Source organism: Pleurodeles waltl, chromosome 3_2 (assembly GCF_031143425.1).
Source record: "Pleurodeles waltl isolate 20211129_DDA chromosome 3_2, aPleWal1.hap1.20221129, whole genome shotgun sequence".
Taxonomy (NCBI): Eukaryota; Metazoa; Chordata; class Amphibia; order Caudata; family Salamandridae; genus Pleurodeles; species Pleurodeles waltl.
The window spans coordinates 160105090-160125169 of record NC_090441.1 but is presented as its reverse complement, the minus strand read 5'-3'; the positions used below and the strand labels follow the sequence as shown (position 1 = coordinate 160125169).

At 46.6% G+C, this 20080-nt stretch overlaps 1 protein-coding gene across 1 annotated transcript in view; it reads right to left on the bottom strand.

Moving 5' to 3' along the window:
- The window catches only part of IGFBP2 (insulin like growth factor binding protein 2), a 207662-nt gene that overhangs the window by 17980 nt on the left and 169602 nt on the right, over positions 1-20080 (bottom strand). The window contains exon 2 of the mRNA XM_069227061.1: positions 14199-14437. Coding sequence (XP_069083162.1) covers positions 14199-14437 — 239 coding nt within the window. The remainder of the gene's footprint in view (positions 1-14198; positions 14438-20080) is intronic.

The following is a 20080-nucleotide window of genomic DNA, read 5'->3' as shown; positions in this document are numbered from 1 at the left end:
CTCTACAGATTCCACTTACCTGGATTCGCATTCCATGTTTTTAGTATATGGTTTGGGCTCACCCTAGAGTCACCTTTATTTATTTTCTATTGCACTGTTTTCTATTGCTTTTTATGCCCATTTCTGATTACTAGTGCACATATCTAGTGTGTTACGTGCCTCCTATTGGAGGGTTGCCTCTCTAGCACTTTTTGGCAATTGTGTCACTGAAATAAAGCACCTTTATTTTTGTAACACTGAGTATTTACTTTCATGTGTGTAAGTGCTGTGTGACTACAGTGGTTTTGCATGGGCCTTGCATGTCTCCTAGATACGCCTTGGCTGCTCATCCACAGCTACCTCTAGAGAGCCTGGCTTCTAGAGACTGCCTACGTTTCACTGATAGGGAAATCCTAGAACTGGTATAAGGTGAAAGTACCATAGGTACCCATCACACACCAGGCCAGCTTCCTACACTGTACAAGAACAACTCTAGAGTATACTGTTCTATTACACTGAACAGACTCTGTACTGGTGTACCAGGCAGGTGGTTGGACCCCTCTGTGCTTGGGACCTTCAGCAGCACTGGAAACCCAATAACATATCACAAAAAATGAAAATATCAGATATTTCTTGTTCACTTTTCCATCTTTCCTCTGGTATTATTGTTTGGAAATACAACAGTGAGTCTCTTGTCATACAATTTGTTTTTGCAGTCAGAAAGTACGCAGGGTGCAAATCTGCAGGCACTAATGACCTTCATAACATGTGGTGCTCTCACGTTGGTTCATCTGAATGCCAAAGTGATGGTCTGGAACTTCTTGTAATACATTTAAAGAAAACATTACCACAACGGAGTCTAATTTCAGGGATATCACAGAGGAAGTGGAATGTAGTTCAGTCGCCACCAAAAAATTTTCAAATATGTATTTAATTTAGTTTTATGGTTTAAATGTACATTTCCTGATGACCTACTGTTTGTCTCTTGATGTGTGCAAAAACAATTGACTTAGTTGTGGCCCTTGTGATTACCAGTAGTTGAAATTAATTAAAGCGTTCCATCCATCACTTTTTTTGTTTTTCTGAATAAGAGGCATATTACCTTACCCTAGCGCCGCCATAGCGTCATTTACTTTACGTTAAGGTGGCACTAAAGTGGCTTTTTCCACGCACCAGATTTACATAGTGCCGTAATGCATGCATTGCGCCACTTTGCAACCCCTTGTGCCACATTATGCCTGCTTCAGGCATAATGTATGCAAAGGGGGCATTCCCCTGTTGGGTGGGGGGGCAAAAAAATGTCATAAAGAAATCTAAAATATTTCTTAGTGTCATTTTTATCAGTTATTTTATCATGCGTTAAAATGAGGCTCCCCTTGTTTTCAGGATTAGTGTTAAACATTCTTACGCTGATCCTGCAAAGCAACAAACAAGCGACAAAAATGTTGATGCTAGTTCCCTAACTACCGCCATGGTGTGCCATATGTTAAATAAAGAGCACACATGGTGGCGTTAGGGTGGCAGTAAGGGGCGCAAGGAAAGTGCGCTGGACTAGGTGGAGCACCACTTTTCTTAAATCTGCCCCTAAGTATGATAGGTATGCCTAAACGTGGGTCCGTAGCTGCACCTCATTGATGAGATCCAGTAGTTTGAAAGTTGTCTTGGGTTGCTTTTGATCCCATTCAGACTGGACATGGCCTGGCAGTTCTGGCTGGACCATTCCTATTGAAACAGGATCAAGGCTTAGCGACATGCATAAAGTCAGTCCCAGTCAGAATAACGAGCAAAAAACATAATGGACTGAATACAGGCCCTAGTAATTGCATCTGACTGATGTTAATTTAAGAAATCCACCCATTATTTTTTGTTTATCACCAGACTCTCTAGCAGCAACCCCCTCATTCACAACCAGCAAGGAAATTATGGCAGCTGGTAACTTGAGCAGGCGGAGGGGTGGGAGGACCACACACACACCTACATACTCACACTCACCCATCTACATGGACGCTCAGACATACCCTTATATTCCCAAGCATGCACACATACACCCACCATTCGCAAGCACAAACACACAAACACACCAATTCAGAGCATGCCTACACTAATACACATACATTTACACATGCATGCACACACGCACCAGACCAAAAAAAATAAACTTACTGGGCCACAGCGGTGATCTTGGGTGTTGGGAGCAAAGCCTCTGATTCCTGGAGGACTGAGACTGCTGCCTCTAATTGGCAGACCGACACAGACTGAGATGCAGTCAGTGAGACTGATTACCTCTCCCCCCTCTGTGATGAGGAGTCATTGATGGTCAGTCATCACTGGCCACTTCAGGACTTAAAACTGTATCTCCCAGGTCTGAGTCTATCTGTGACATGCCCCCTCCACACGAGGTGGAGGACATCCAAGCACTCTGCCAGGCAGAGGAGGTAACGCCCACAGGGCTGTGATATCTAGCAAAGTCTAGCAAAGTTCAGCCCATGCAGCCAGATGCCTACGCAGATAGTGTATGTCCAGCACCTGGCTGCCTGACCTGAACATGAACAGTGTCTGTCAGGCTGAACTTTGCTCGGCTTGACAGATACTCTTCATGTTTGTAGATAGGTGGTGGGGCAGGGCCCCTCAGCGCTTAAGTACGGGCCACACCTGATGGCTCCACAATATTGTATTGGGTGAGCATCATTTAGGATCTATGCTACATTCATGCACCACTATAGTGAATCCTTTGCACGTAAATCTTACAGAAGTGCCCACTGCACCCTTGCAGAAATGGGCCACAAAGGCCAGACAACAGGCAGCACTAAGTAAGCACATCCCCCCCACTTTGTTCAGGGTTATGAATGTATGTTTGTATGCATGAATGTAGGGAACTTATATAGTACTGAGCTACCCATAAACAACATTCCTTATTACAGTGCAGGAGGCAGAGATGGAAGTTGTGGAGGAATCAATAAATAGGTAGGAGTGAGGAGGGAGGGGGAGAAGAGATAAGTGGAGTGAAAGGTAAGGGAGGGCAATATGGGGTATGGGTGGTGATGGAAAGGGGAAGGGGTGGGAGTATGCAGCACCAGTGGCAGGAATAGACATGGATCAAAGAGCCTTCTTCCTAGGTTCTTAGGTTTCCAGGTGACAACATCTTCATTTTAAGGTCATAAGCTGTTTTCTCAAGTGGTGGGGTTGGCGTGTGATGGCGGGGTGGGGGTGGAGGGAGGTTCTTCAGGTTGTTTAGCAGATTTTAGTAGGGAAGACATTCCGTATCCTTTCCATAGTAGCAAGGGTCATACATTCTGTTATGGTGTCCTAAAGTTATAGTTAGGCTGGTGTACAGTATTCTAAGGGAACACTAGTTGATTTTAATGAATAGTGGACTCGTGTTATCGGGGCATACCCTCTGATGGCATTATGATTTGTAGGTTTGTATTCTGAGAGAAAACAGCAGGAATTCAGATAAGGGTTATTTGTGAAGTGGGGCAAGGTTTCTGCTCACTGCAATCTGTGCCATGCAACAATGAAGTCTCTGGTGCACTTTCTGTGTCCCCAGCCAAAGCAACACATCTCTGCTGGGATTACAAAAATGCATGCCTCATGCCAATGAATATCTCTAAGCTGGCGCCATAAACATTTCTGTTGGACACACCAAGGATCTTGCTGGGTCACAGGACTGATGTGGCCTGGCATGTTGTTAGAGTAGTGAGGAATTTGAAAGAGTTGTTTAACTAGACCATTAGGAATGACTCAAACTAGTCATTCAGTCGATGGATAAATCGGTCTGACGACTCCATTTTATAAATAAGCTTTGAGAGCGGGAGGCAATATTTCCTTTAGAATTCATCAATATAATAAGCATGACCAAGAAGACTATTAAAATTAAAATTGCAGTTCTGCTGATAATCCCATTTGCATGGTGTCCATTATCTACAGCTCCAAAGCTGCATTTGATTCTCTTCCCACAAAACACTACTAGGATTGGGAATCCCTCGACATTTCTTGGACACTATCATCTTACTATATACAAATACTTGGTTTCAGGTAAGTTAGGGGATTGTTTTAGTCTGTATCAGCAAATTAAGGCCCATATTTATGGGAAAATGACGGAGCGTGACGCTGCGCCAAAATTGGCAGCGCCGCGCTCCGTCATTTTCACAACGCAGGGATGCGCCGTATTTAAGTGAATAAGCTGCACCCCTGTGTTGTCCCCTGCGCTGGCAACATCGTGCAAGGATGTCTGCGTTGAGGGGGTGTGATTGTTTATGTGCAGGAAAGTGTCCCTTCCTGCACATAAACAATCACTAATGGCACTTCTGTGTGTGCTGCACAATGCAGCACACACGGAAGTGCCAAAGCGTAATTTTTAAATGATTGTTTATGTGCAGGAAGGGACACCTTCCCGCACATAAACAATAATTTCTGGCATTTTGCTCTTTCTATGCGTGCTGCAAGCAAAAAACGAGGAGGAATAAAAGTATTCCCCCTTGTTGTGCCTTGCTAACGTCACTCCTGGGGGTGGCCTTAAATTTTGGCGCTGCCTCAAGTTTACAAAATCTTGTAAATCTGGGGCAGCGCCAATATGCAATGGGTGTTGCTGTGGCACACCCAGATAACTGCGTCGGAGGGTCCCATATTTACAAGGAGGTGTAACGCCACAAAAAGTGGTGTAACACCTCCTTGTAAATATGGAGCAGAGGTTAGCGCAACTAGAGCATCATATAAAGTGAAGCTCCAGTAGTGCTAGGGGCTCATAAATATGCCCCGAGGACATTTAAAGGGCTTAAACAAGGGTGTATACTTGCCCATGTTTATTTAATCTTTTTATGGCAGACCTAATGCCCACCCTCCAAACATTATTAACTTCCATATAAAATATCTACAGTACGCAGGCGATACGATCCCACTCAGTCAGACCCCCATTGGCCAACAGCGCCTTATTGATTCTTTTGAGGAATCTATAGTTATGAATGGTCTGTAAATAAATACCAGCAAAACTAAGATAACGTGGATAAGGTAAAACTAGAACATGATATGTTGGTGGGACGTCATTTGATGTGGTGAGGAGTTATAAGTATTTGGGCACTTCATTCGATGACGCTTCTCTTCTTTTGAAGGTCATTTTTGTATTTTAAGAGCCAAGACATCATCCTTTATTTATGCTTTTAAATCATTACTAGATACACTCAAGTGCCAATCGTATGAGCATCTGGTGAAAATCATGGGAGACAAACTGATTCCCGCCTTAGCCTATGGTTTGGTTATATTTAAAGGGAAAATCGCCAAATTAGTGGTCTTACTCCAGATTAAAACATCTAAATCAGTTTTTAAGATTCAAAAAGATACTGGTGATGCTGGAGTTCGTGTGGAACTTCTCCTCCAAACCCAAGTTTAGGAAGGCTGCCTTTCTCAAATGTATGCGTTCTCCATCTTTATCTGACCCAGGATCTCTGGCTTATATGATAGGAAATAAATCATTCAACCTATGCTGGTGCTTGGAGACTATATTTATCCAACTGTCTCCATGGATTTGAGTTTCAAGCTGAGCTTCAGGTAAAGACCAAAGCATCATTGGAAGTGTTTTAGGCCATGGAACAAAAGCACTTTCGTTTTCAGCCGACAGGGATTCTCAGGCAACAAAGAAGTATGCATGGGTAGTCATTAATTAATTTGATAAAATGCATCTTCAGCCTTATTTGGCTGCCTATTTCCCCTCTCCCAGGAGGTATATATTTTTTTAATTATGTTTCGGTAGATATCCAACCAAGGATGGTCTACTGGATTGATTCAACAGTGGCCATCTAATTGCTGCAGGCTCTCTGGTTACAACCATGAAACTCTATTGCACATTGTTTGTGTCTTTCCTGATCTCTTTAAACATTTTTTTAAATGCCGGCGTGAGAACATGTCGTCATGCTGTTAAATTCTGTTTATTGGGCAACTCAATTCCAACAATTTGCTAGTTTGTTAAGTTCTTAGCCTTGGCTGAAAGAGTGTTCTCATCTTCATCTTCGATTATTGGTTCTGATTTTCTTTTTTAGAAGTTGAGTTTTAATTATTTTGACTCTGTATGTTTTCGTATCCCTTGTAATGATACTTATTGGTCTGACATCAAACTATTTGACTACTTGAACTTTTAAACCATAGGCACTTATGCATGTTAGTATCATTTTGTATAATTGGTCTCAAAAAGGTGTTTTTTTTGGGTCAATTTTATTGTTTGTGTTATTTTAGATCTGCTCATGCAAAATGTTCTATTTGCAAATTATGGTTGTATTTTTTCTTTTTTGTTGTTTGTAATGATTTCTATTAATCAGACAGATAAATACTTACTTACCTGTAACTTGTAATAAGGCAGACGGCATTTTTTGCACACTGTGATGGGATACTGGGCAACCAAACTCAAACTAAGGCCCCTTGTTCTCTATTTTCGTTTTTCCTTTCTCTTTTCTTTCTATGCTTCCTACTTATATTTGATCCTTCTTACCAAACTGAATTCTGCCTCTTTTTTCCTTCGTTCTTTTCCCTATCTCCTTTCCTCAAGGTTTTCCTTCCCCTATTAATTCCTCCATGTGTTCCACGTGATGCTGTTCCTCTCTAATGTTATCTTACTCCTTTTTATGTTCCCTCTTTCTTACCTCCAATCCAGCCACCCGTTTTACTTCCTGTTACTTGCTTTGCACGGTCCTGAGAACATGAATGGCCGCTGGTGTCCTCCTCATGAGTATTCCGGGGACCATCAGTCATGGGCGTCAGTCGAACCCCGGCTGAGGTTCTCCTATTTCTCTGCCAGTATCCGGGGTCATATTCCTTCTTTCTTTCTCTATTCAGATGGAAGTCTTCCTTCCTTTGGTGCCACCTCGGTTCTCCTTCCTCTCAGTATGTTCATCCTTGATGGCATCCCTAGTGGAGGTTCAGACTTCTCCTTGGCCCCACCTCAACCTTTTGCACACGTCTCGTCCACTTCATGCATTTTGGTTTTTTATGTTTTCCCCTCTTCCCTTCTTCCAGGTTGACTCCGGTTCCTCTGCCAGGTGCACGTTCACCTTGAAGGCGAGCTTGAAGATTTTAGTTAAGCATTCCTATTGGCAGTCTGGTTTTCCATTGCAACAAAGGGCAGTTCCACACTGAGGCATAACGAAGGTCCACTGTACAAGCACTGGTTGACTGCAGCTATCTGAAGGTTCAGGCTGTCTGCTCTGCACGCCTCAGTATCTGCCATTTTGTACACAACAGACTCACCTGCCACCTACAGGACTGGACCTATCACCATCTTAGCTGCATCTGAGCTTCACCGGCCAGAACAAGAGATGGCCATCATCTTCGGATTTTGCCATCACTCTTTTACATCTTTGGAAATACCCAGTCTCACAGGACACTCTAGTAATTGTCACCTTGTCTGGTCATAATAGAATAGCCATGATGCTTCGGGCCCATGGTGCTGCCCTGAAAGGGAAGCCCCAGCACAAGCAGGCAAAGAGCATATCCTCTTTGCTGTTTGCCTACTCCCATCCACTCCCTTAAACCCTCATTCAGGTATTATCGATGTAGATTCCTGTATATCGGCCTTGCGTTTATCAAACTAACTTGAGGGAGGTATCTTCTTGACATGAACGTGAGATGTGATTTCCTAGTTCTGCTGGAGAATAGACCAGTCCATGAATGATGTCCAAGACATAGTCAACCTGGCTGTGTTGTAACAAGACCTTTGACTGGCTAATGGAAAAACCCAGACTGTGCAGATTGAACAGTATGGTTTAAATCCTGGGGAGGGTCAATAAAGTGTCACTACTTCTCAAACAGGAGAAAGGCCAGAGAATACCCATCAGGACTGTGTATGTACCATCACCATGGTCCGACAATGTGATGCTGAAGGTTTATCTTTAATGTAAGCATTCAATGCACTGGAGGTTTTAGCCTACCACTTTCCATGATGCACAAAGAAATTGCTGATGTTATTTTGTGTGTGTTGATTACTTGTTTTACCAAAACTGTAAAAAAAGAGAAAAAAAGATGTTGATACATCGATAGGTCTGTCATTCAGATAGAGACAGACACGTCTGCTCTGAGGACACAGATGTGCTGCACCACAGAGTATATTACTGACGTCCAAACACAATCAATCAATTGCTCAGTTATTTGTTAAGCGCACTACTCACCCAGAGGGTCTCAAGGCACTGGGGGGGGGGGTGCTACTGTTCGAAGAGCCAGGTCTTGAGGCACTTCCTAAAGGTAGGGAGGTCCTGGGTCGCACGTAGATTGACGGGGAGGGAGTTCTAGGTTTTGGCGGCAAGGTGGGAGAAGGATCTACCGCCGGCTGTGGTACGGCGAATGCGGGGGACGGATGCAAGGGCGAGGTTGGCAGAGCAGAGCTGGCGTGTCGGGACGTGGAAGTGGAGGGGCTCGTTGAGGTAAGCTGGTCCGTCGTCGTGGAGAGCTTTGTGGGTGTGGTTTAGACCAGACCTGTGATGGAGAAGATACCACTGTGGCTACTGAAGGAAGCACAGTATTCCTCAGGTGAGCATTGCTATCCTCCAATAGGAAATGAGCAAGGCCAGGGCAAGCCTCATGCGTGTCAGTGACTCCCTAAGTCTCAGATGCTTCCAAGCATTCATAATAAGTCATGGAGAGCCCTTCTCGAGCTGAGAAGGAGACCATGGGCCTGATTCTGACCCATGGCCCCGCCCATGTCAGAATCCCCATGGCGGCGGAGCGCGCTCCGCCGCCATGGAGGATTCTCCCGAGCAGCGGAAAGTCGGCGGGAGACCGCCGACTTTCCGTTTCTGACCGCAGCTGAACCGCCGCGGTCAGAATGCTCGACGGGGCACCGCCAGCCTGTTGGCGGTGCTCCCGTGGTCGGTGACCCTGGTGGTCACCGACCGCCAGGGTCAGAATGACCCCCCATGTGTTTCTACGAGACTGAAATAATTTTAACACTTACGGCAATCAGGTCCAGTAGTAAAGATGACCAAAAAGGGGCTCTGCCCTCCTAGGGCAGGTTTATAAATCATAATGAAGGCTTCAGCGGTACTCTCAACAATATCCCAACAATTCAATGCCTTTTGTTTTGTTTACAAGAAGACAAGCTCACCATCAACGGGAAGTCAAGAACATTCTCCTCAATATCCTTATTGCAGGCCAGGGCTTCAACGAATACTGCATCAATCATGAGAGCAGTAGACGAGCACGTCTGGCTGCCACCTCACATGATAATCACAACAGTGAAATAGCTGCCTTTCGTGCAACTGGCACCATCGCCTGGACTCTCTAGACACTGCTAGTGGAACCTCTATGCACATTAACCAGTCAGATGCCCAAGACTCATTGCACCTGGTGCATTGGTTATTCTGGTCCTAGCGGATATATGCAGTGCGGCCACACCTCCAGAGCTTTGGCCTTTGCCTAGTGGACTACGAAGACTGAACAATCATGTATTCGGGGCACGAGTCATGTGCAGCTCTGCTTCTCAAAGCAAGATCCACACCATTAAAATTCCACATATAAAGAACTGCCTACTTCCACTCAATAGAGTACTAATGAATACTGCCCAATCACATATTGTATATGTGTAATGTGCTGTTGTACCTCTCAAGGCCAGGTCCACACCAATAGAATACTGCATACAAACGACTGCCTATTTCCACTCTATGGAAAAATGCTAATAGAACTCTAGGGTGTCGACCATCCGGCACCATCCAGCACTAGTTTATAACTTATCAGAGCAAATGACAATATTCAGGGCAGTTTTTTGGGGTAGGGCATGTTCTAGCCAGAAGGTGCATTTGGCGGGGATCTTACTCAATAAAACAACGTTTCTACCACTGGGGCAAAAACACTGTAGTGCAGGGAGGTGTACGGTGAATGGGGACCCTGCTCCTCAGAGAAGAAACTTTCTATTCCGAAATTAGTCATTCAGAACCGTGATGAAGAGGAAGAAATTAAAGTGTTTCAGTTCAGTGGTGGAAGTTGGTGGAAGGGTCTTTTACCATTTGTTTTTCTACCGCATTTTGTGGACAGAAGATGCTTCTCTTCAGCGTGATACGTGAATGCTCCAATCAGCAGTATGCATTTGAAAACAAAGAAGTGTAGGTAATCACGTGATATTGTATTTACAACATATGTATCTGAGCTCTTCATGCATAAGATTGCCCAAAAGTGTGCCAGTGAGTGCCACACAAAATAGAGAGAAGACCTGGTCAGTGAACTGCTCTTCCCCGTGTAGCTCCACCAGTAAGTGTAGCCCGTGTCTGACTGAACTCTGACCCCAGTCAGAAGTTTGAGGCCCTCCTCCACCGGCAGGCTCCTGCCTGCGCCTCATCCCTGGTGTCTATTGGAAGAGCCTTGCTCTTCTGCTAGGCTGCCTCTTTCTCTCTGTCTTCCCCCTTTGTGCTTTTCTGCTTCTCTGTCTTCTCCCTTGCACTTTCTGTGCCTTTCTCTACGTGATTCCTCTTTTTTCTGTGCTTTTTACCCTCTTTTTCCAGTTTTTCTCTTCCAATCTATTTTACCCCTTCTCGCTTCCCTTCCCCCACGGTTTAGCCCCCCTTTTTCGTGCCGTTTTCCTGCACCCACCTCCCAGCTGTCCTCTCCTCCCCCCGGCCCCTACTTAAAGGCAAGCCAATCTGCACCCGTCTGCTACCCGACCGCAACCAGCGCCTGGACCACTGGACCTCCCACCCGACACCTCTGCATGGCAGTAGCACTCCAAGCACTCAACTCAGGACGCAACAACAACTGTAAGCCCTCATCACCGGCAGACACTCACGGATCCTTCAGCTGCCTCCCCTGCCGCGAATCCTACACCGCCACCATGACCTTTGATCCGACACCAACCCACCCGCAACAACACACCCACACCGAATATCCTGAAATGCATCCTCCTCAACGTCTGCTCCCTTCACAAACACGCCACCGAAATCTGAGACCTCCTTCACAGCACCATCCCGGACGTACCATTCCTCACCGAAACCTGGACCAACACCACCTTCGGCCCGGACTTTGCCATCACCATTCCCCAGGGATACAAGATCACCTGGAAAGACCGTCCAGCTGTCCTGGGGGTTGGGGGTGGGGGAGGGGGTTTGAAATTGCCATCGCCCACAATTCTAGCATCCGACTGAGTACACACTCAGCTCAGAAGACCCCACAAGCCTCATGGAACACCTCCACTTCAGACAAGTCCAGCGTCCACCCTCAGGGGAACCCTCATCTACCACCCACCCGGGACCCGCACACCTTTTTCCTACTCCATAACAGACAGTATCACCGCGCAAGCCATCGTAGCCCCCAACTACACCCTGCTGGGAGACCTTAACTTCCACCTCGACAACCTACAAGACCCCAACACCGTATCCCTCTTAGACAACCTCCACAAAATAGGGCTCCAACAGATCGTATCGGAATCAACACATTCAGCAGGACACACCCTCAACTCCATCTTCACAACAGGAACCTCCGCCACCTTGCAGCCTCACCTCCAAACTTTCATGGACCTACTAGCGCTGCATCCATTTCACCTTCAACACACCCACCATCATCAGACCCCAACACCAACCATCCCGTAGAAGCTGGGCAAGTGTCACGACGACCAGCTCACCACAACTCTCGTCAACTCTGCCACCCCATTGCACACAGCTATGACCCAAACATCGCAGCCCACACCTTGCACAAATGGAACGCCAACTGCGCCAACACCATAGCCCCCCTCAAAAAGAACAACAGCACCCACGCCAAGAAAGCCAGCTAGTTCACCGCAGAACTCAGAGAATCCAGACTCACATGTCGACGTCTGGAATAAATCTGGAGAAACACCAATTCTACAGAAGCCCGAATCAACTTTAGAGCCGCCACTACCGCACACCACCATTTCATCAAAAGCACCAGAAAGAAAGCAATAAAGAAAGAATCTCCGCATACACACACACACACAACAGCAAGGAACTCTTCAGCATCATCAAGGAGTTCGCCCAACCCAACAGCGAAGCAACAGACATCCCACCCTCACAAGATCTCTGCAACAAACTGAACACATACTTCCACCACAAAATCAAGACCATCTACACCTTCAGCGAGGACAACCTACGTGCAGAACCCCCTCCACTGGAACCCGACACCAAAAAAACAACAATCACCAACTGGACCCCCCTCACCACCAAAGATACACTGAAGACAATGAAGACCATACACTCCGGGGCCCCCACAGACCCATGCCCCCACCACACCTTCAACAGAGCCGCTGAAACCATTGCCCCCAAGCTCTGCCTCACCATCAATTCTCCCTAGCAAAAGCCTCCTTCCCCGACGATTGGAAACAGGCCGAGATCAACTCTTTTCTCAAGAAACCCTCGGCGGACCCCACCGACCTCAAGAACTACAGGCCCATCTCCCTGCTCCCTTCTCCAGCGAAAGTCATCGAGAAAACCATCAACAGCCAACTTGCCACTTTCATCAAAGACCACAGCATCCTCGACGCCTCCCAATCTGGCTTCAGAAAAAACCACAGCACTGAAACAGCCCTCCTAGCCGCAACGGATGACATCCGTTCACTGCTGGACAAGGGAGAGACTGCGGCCCTCATCCTGCTCGACCTCTCGGCGGCCTTCGACACAGTCTCCCACCACACCCTGATACACAGACTTCATGAGGCCGGCATCAGAGACAAGGCCCTTGACTGGATTCGATCCTTCCTCTCCGGCAGAACTCAACAAGTAAGACGTCCCCCCTTCCTTTCGGACACCACACCCACCACCTGCGGAGTTCCCCAGGGATCCTCCCTCAGCCCCACGCTGTTTGACATCTACATAGCCACATTAGCCGCCATCGTCAGAAACTATGGATCAACATCGACTCCTACGCTGACGACACCCAACTCATCCTCTCCCTATCCAACGAACCCAACACAGCCAGACACAACTTTCACGATGGCATGGGAGCAATCGCCAGGTGGATGAAAAGCAGCTACCTACAACTCAACACAGACAAAACGGAAGTACTCATCATGGGCTCTCAACCCGAAGCTTGGAACGACTCCTGGTGGCTCTCCACCCTCGGAAGCCCATCCACCCCCACGAACCAAGCCTGCAACCTCATAATCATCCTGGACTCCAAACTCAACATGGAACGCCAAGTCAACTCAGTCGCCTCCACCTGCTTTCGCACCCTTTGCCTCCTATGCAAGTCATTCAAATGGATCCACCCCGAACACCGAAAGACCGTCAACATGCCCTCGTTACCAGCAGACTGGACTACGGCAACGCGCTCTATGCCGGAATCAACAAGAAACTCACCTGCAAACTACAGAACATACAGAACACCGCAGCCAGACTGGTTCTCGACCTACCCCAACACTGTCACATCACCAAACACCTGGACACACTACACTGGCTCCCCATAGAGAAAAGAATCACCTTCAAGATTCTCATCCACGCATACAAAGCACTCCACAACAATGGGCCAGCCTACCTGAACAGGAGACTCAACTTCCATGTACCCCACAGGACCCTACGCTCAGCCCAGCTCTCTCTTGCCAAAATACCCCACATCAGAAAAACAAGAACAGGGGGACGCTCTTTCTTCTACCTCACCACCACAGCCTGGAACGCCCTACCGCCACAACTCAGACAGACTACACCTCTTCTCAACTTTACGAAAAAGCTGAAGACATGGCTGTTTGAAGAAGATATTTGAAGAACCACCGCACTGATAGACGGTCCACGCCCCCCACGCCCAAGACCTCAGTGTCTTGACCCTCACGGGTGAGTTGCCACCCTTAAACACTGATTGATTGATTGATTGATTGATTGATTGATACTCCCTGTCAACTGAAAAGAGGCAACTGGATCAGGTTTGTTCACTTGCAGAAATGCCAAATTGTCCAAGCAAAATCCTGCCCACCATTCATTGCGAGTCCACCATGCCGCCTCCCTCCTCACGGACTAATAAAATTGAGAACAGGAGTACATTTGTGACAGACATTATAATCACTAGGGGCCTGATTTATATCTTGGCAGAGGGAATATTCCTTCACAAACGCATGGCTATTTCGTCTGCCATAATACAATGTCCATAGGGTATAATAGGATTGTATTACGGCAGATGGGTTATCTGTCACATTTGTGATGGAGTGTTCCCTCTGCCAAGATCTATACAAGCCCCTTTGTTTCTGAATATATAATGGGCCACCCCTGAGGTCTAGGGATATTTAAAACATACAGCTGAGAGTAAGTACCCACCCTGCTCGGTTGTGGGCGCAGCTTCTTGGAGTCGTCTCCAGGGTGCTGATGTTTGTGTATTCTGCTCAGTTGCTTCTGGTGGTTTTGGGTCCTATCTTGGTTGACTGCGATCTGTTTCATTTCAGACTTGCCCAGCTTGCTGACGCCGCCAATGCTTCTGCCTCCACTGCCCACACCGCCAGTGCCACCGTCCAACTGGTTTTCGATGAGCACGCCTTCTGATCGGTCGTCGGGACTGTCTGTGAATCAGAGAGAGGGGAGTAACGGTGAATTGTATATCAGAAGTTACTCAAGGTTCATTTCAGCTTCTCTTTGCCCTACCCTATGAGACCTGAACCCCCCACAACCCCATATGCTACAAAAAAGTGAGGGTATGCAAGAATTACCACTACCCCAGGTGTGTCTTCCACATTGGATGCCCATCATTAGCGCCACATGGATCGAAAGAACAGCACAAACTAATTGTGCAGCTCAAGAACACGGCACCCCTTAAGAAAGACTTTGCTCACTAGCTTATTTTCGAAATTAGAGGCTCTAACACTTGCATTCAAAAGAAATCATTTGAAATGTCAAACAGCTGACAAATAAAGCCTGTGATTCATTCCTCTTGACTAGTGATAATGTCAATTAATTCTATAGTGCACACACGTGTGTATGTTTTCATGTTATGCATGTTATGTAAGGTTTTAAAATGAATTTCGAAGTCGTTTTTTGTCTTGTAAATGGCAACCGGTTCATTGTACAACCCTTGCCATACTCCTTCATGTTCTCCTTACCAAACCACTGGTGGGAATCCCGAGCTCTCCTATTGGCCAGCAGGTTCCTGTGATCTATGGTCATGTGACACAGATCCCTCCTTCTTCCACCCCAAAGACCTAACAAGCAAAGCTGACTGCCTTGTGACGTTTGCTTGACACTGGTTGGTCCTTCTGCCTACAAGTACGTTGTCTATTGTCACCATAGAATCACCCAATGTCCTACAACAACTCCACACCTCACAACCCCTTCCTCAGCGCACCTTTCTATCAAATTCCACACTGCACCCCCCTCACACCCCTCCGCTCCACTCCTCCTGCAAATGACCCAGGAGCCCTAGCTACAGGCATTGGTCTGTTAAAGCTTCCCATCAAGGACTCAAAACCTCTCCCTCCAAGGAACATGCACTATACATATGTGTACTAATTTGCTCACATTTTCACTCTCACTGCTTCCCAAAAGTGCAGCAAGACTCCCAAAAGTACACTTTCCCCCCACAATATCCTATAGTTGAATACTTTGCCTCAGGGGAAGCATGCGAATATCACTTCTTGTAGGAGACGGAAAGAGCCTGAGGTTCAGCGGTTAGACCACCAGCGTACTGCTAGGATCTTCTACAACGGTTGTACACCCTGGAGAGCCACTACGCCCCCATGTGTGACTTCTGCAGAACTCCTTGTGGGCCGACACCCCTTCGTTCCCTCCACCACCCCACAGCACAGCAATCACCGTTTTTCCCCTCTCAAGAGCCACTGCACAGGGAGACCTCCCTGAGGAGGAGCAAAGCCCGCCTGACCAGATGACCGAGGTCCAGAGGAAATTCCCCCAGCCATCTCCACCAGGCCCCAGAGCAACGCCTAAGAACAGCAACGGAAACTGCAAGCTCACACCCTAGGACAAAGGTCATTTGAAAGGTAGTCACTGCTGTCCACTGCCACCGTCTCCCTCTGGGACCTGGCTTCCTCCCTGTCGCTCCCACACTCATCTCTCATTCTTCCTCCAACCCTCTGTCACCCTTCCTCCCTACCATCTATTTCTTTCACTCCTCGGCCCTCCAACCCTCCTCAGACGAGCAAGAACTCAAAGGGCCCAGTAATAGCTAGAAATTGTGTTGATCATCTTTCATGGACAGAATATGTTCACTTTTACACCAAAGTCTTCAGGGGCTCAGTTTTAGATGACACTGTGTGGTAAAGTGCAAAGCCCTTGATAATGTAACCTAAACAGACATCATGTGGTGGAAACTACGCAGACATTTAAAGGGGTTGATGCAAACCTGTGCTTACTAAATTCATGCAACGCAGCAGGACTGGGCTTGTATGGCATGCTCCACACACAAAAAGAGGTGCAAACATTGGCTAAAAGTTGGGGTGGTCAACATTATGTGATTTTTAACACGTAACGCATGTAACAATCACCCAAAGTACAACTATTACGCAACATAGTCTAGGGCGGTCGTCTGAATGAAGATAACTTTTATGTCTTGAGCATACAAGTCACACAAAATACCCCTTGTGAGCCTTTGTACTGTGGTGCAATGTCATTTTGGGTCAAGTGAGAGCAGTGTTATTTGTGTTTACATTGGTGATGTCACCACCGCAGCTCGACTTTTGTCAAATATGACACCGTAAATTTGTCTGTTCGTGCAATGCAACGCAACTGGTTTTTTTTCATAGCCTTGGTTGTGGTTTTAGTAAATCAGCCTATCAGTACAGAAGAAAACCATGTCAGACACTGAGCAATCATCATCACATGGGCATACTAGGAAACTGTTCTTGATTGGCTGAAAATGCAGGTAGAACATGGTCTGACCCTTCAAATGATGATCTTGCAAGGACTCTATAGGTACCCAAATGTAATGATATAAAACGCCCTCAGCCTTAAGTTCAAAGCAAAATGTGGATTGTAGCTGTGAGGCTCAAGTCACCATCCGCCTTACAGATCATGACTATAGAGAAAAAAAACAAGAAGTGCTTTCATCTCCTCTGTTCCTATGGTTCTCATGACCCCGACCTGTGAGTCTCTACTCTGCTGATGCACCGGTTACACTTCTCAGAGGGCAGCTGGGTTTTTCCTGCTTCTTATTATTACTTGATAGCCCGCTGCAAGGGGCTACACCATTTGTTAAGGGACCTCAAACTGAGTTCTAGGTCTCGAGTCGCAAACAAGGACCTATAACAAGGGTGAGGGCCTTTAACACTCAGTATACCCAGAGCCAGAAGGAGTATAATGCTATTAGAAAAATTCCATGAAGGGAGAAACAGAAAGACAAACATTGGAATGTTGGAGCAGAGGGTCTCTGTCAGCCATTATTGGCCCTGAGCCACTCCACTGGAACTCCCAACATTCCAATGTTCTAATATGGCCTTATATCCCACTGCTGAGGGTATACTGGTTGTTAAAGGCCCTGAACCTGAGTTACGGCTCCGGCCTATAAGGAGGGAGAGGGCCTTTATCACCCGCTATAACCCAAGGCAGAAGGGCTCTAAGGCTATTCTAACTTTTTACCCGTTGAAGTTAGAGTGTTCTAAATTAAAGAGAGAGAAACAGAAAGACAAACTTTAGAATGTTGGAGCAGAGATCCAATGTCTGCCATTATTGGCCCGAGCTACTCCACTATCTTCAGTGAAGCTCCCAACCTTCCAGTGATATAATAAACGCTATAGGTTTTATAGGAGGCTCTGAAAAGAACCTTGCAAAAGCATTCATGAACATCATTTAGGAGTCCTCAGGGGTCACACCTGCGCCCCCTGGCTTGACCTTTGCAACTCCTGCCACTGCCTTTGTGACCCCTGGCCTCTACCCTCTTTGTTTTCTGTCAATTTGTTACTACACTAATAGTGAATAATATTGCATTATTCACTATCAGTGTAATAAAAATGGAGTACAATTAGCTGGAAGATGCCCTTTCATGTCAGCTGAAATAAGTAAAAAATGCTTTTAATTGTATGTTGTGTGGGTGATTGAGTGTGTACGTCTGTTTATGGGAGAGTGTATGTAAGTGTGTATTCCATTCGTGTGTACGTGTCAGTATGTGTGTGTGAGTGAAATTAGGGGTCAAAGGGCATTTGATGGCTCTTCCTCTACCCCTGACATCCATGGAAACATTCCAAATACTCTAGTCTCTTGGAGCCCAGGGCACCCTACTCTTTGGCAAGTGAAAAAGAAAAGATTGCAGAGGCTTTCTGCCTGCTCAGTGCACTCCACAGGCACCTCGTGCCCCTGGGCCTGGAGCATCAGGGGCTTTTCATCCACTTGTGGCAGGGGTTGCAATGGTGAACAACCAAATCACAAAATACCACATCACACTGCCAGTCCCACGTGTCTCTGCGCCTCACTGTCCCAACACGGCTGTTTCGTGTGAATTGCACGGAAAGGGGGGCAGCGAGTGAAAGGAAATGCATCAATGCAATGTCAGCAGTCATGCAGTCACAAAGCACTGGAAGGCTACAGGATGCCTTTGCCTGTGAGTAAACATTTGCTTAGAGGGTGCTGCCCATCTGGGGTAGTTTCCAGTGGGTGAATCGCAGCTGTTGTGGGCATCGGAGTGGTGGGCGTTCTCCTCCTCGTGTCCCTTTGCAAAGTGACACTTTTTGACACGCAACGTGCCAGTGGTTGCAATCAGTCCATTTTGCTGCTGCAGGAGGCACCTCGTCCCTCGCAAGTCCCCGTCCCTCCATTTGCACCTAGTCAAAAAGGCTCGAAGGCGCCCGCCTCTTCAATGCTGATGAGACAAGATTTCTTGGAATCCTCGCCAGCACGCTCTGCACATTACCATATCGATAAAAACGCAATGCCTAGAACGGGGACTGGATACAGTTTGTGACATTAGGAATTTATACCCAGGCAGCATTTCTCTGTGTGCTCTCATGTGATTACATTTTATATAACTGCGTGTGTTATTAGCAACTAACGCAAAGTGTTGACAGTGCATCAAAAACAACAGCTCCGCAAACAGATGGTAATGTATAATGTATTAGTGGTTAGTAAAATTGGATTTGTAGCTACTGTCAGCCAAGCATAGCCACTCGCGCGCCGTGCCCAATATAACAATGTTGAAACCATCCCTCTTCCCAGCACAGGAACAAGAGGCCTGCTACAGTGCAGGGCTTTGGCGGAACAAGAGCGCCCTCTGCTGGAGGGGTTAGTCCACTGCAGGCTCATGAGGGGGATGTCCTTTTACTGCACCCTTGGAATCAGGAGTGTACCAGGAGCATGAGGACCCAGGCGTCTGTGGGCCAACTAAACCCCAGTTATGTCTGTCTTTTACTAACAAACTGGGGAGGGGGGGATTAGGGGTGTGGGGGTCTGTTTTCATTCTTCTCTTGCCTTAGAGCCCGAGGCACTCTTTCCATGCCACTGCTTAGAAAACCAGCCCGAGTTTTGCTGAACCCATAGCTCACAGGACGGGGACGCTGCACCGATCGTTAGAAGATTGAAAGTGCACGTTTGTATGTCTAGCCTCATGTAATAAAAAGTGAGGAATTAAGGTGTATACATATATACATAAATGCACACGGGGGTTTTGGGCCAGCCCTCTTCATCCATTGGTCCGTTCAGCTGTCATTCACATCTTGTTTCTAAACTCCATAGTAGGCGGGCCACTTCTGCCACTGGCTCTCTTTAACCATGAGGGACAACAGTTTACCTGGGCACACCTGTCTAAAAAGAAGTTCTCTTCAGTGTCAGGGCTGGTGGGCTCATACTGGGTTTCTTCATTTTACATTCATTTAATGCCAATAGTACCTTTTCCTTGAACCAATAAGAATCACATACATGTTCCTGTCATATGCATCAAAATTAGAAATAATTCTATGCCTGTTTTTTTAATACACCTGCCTACTAGTAAGTAAAATAATACACAATGATTATTTTTTCCACATTGAAAATTATCATAGGAAGCTTACTGCCACCATGTTCTGGTGGCACCAGGCTTTTTTTTATATCATTTTTTTGGCCTGTGCTTGCATTAAAATATGACGAAAAATTAGCCTTCCCACCAGCTTGAATATGCTTGTTTACAATTTGTGGTGCAAAATATAGCATTCTTACGTGCTCTCTCTTCAGCACAGCCGCTGCAGGTCTGCAAACACCTAACACAGCCTGATACAAACTCCGAGGAAAAG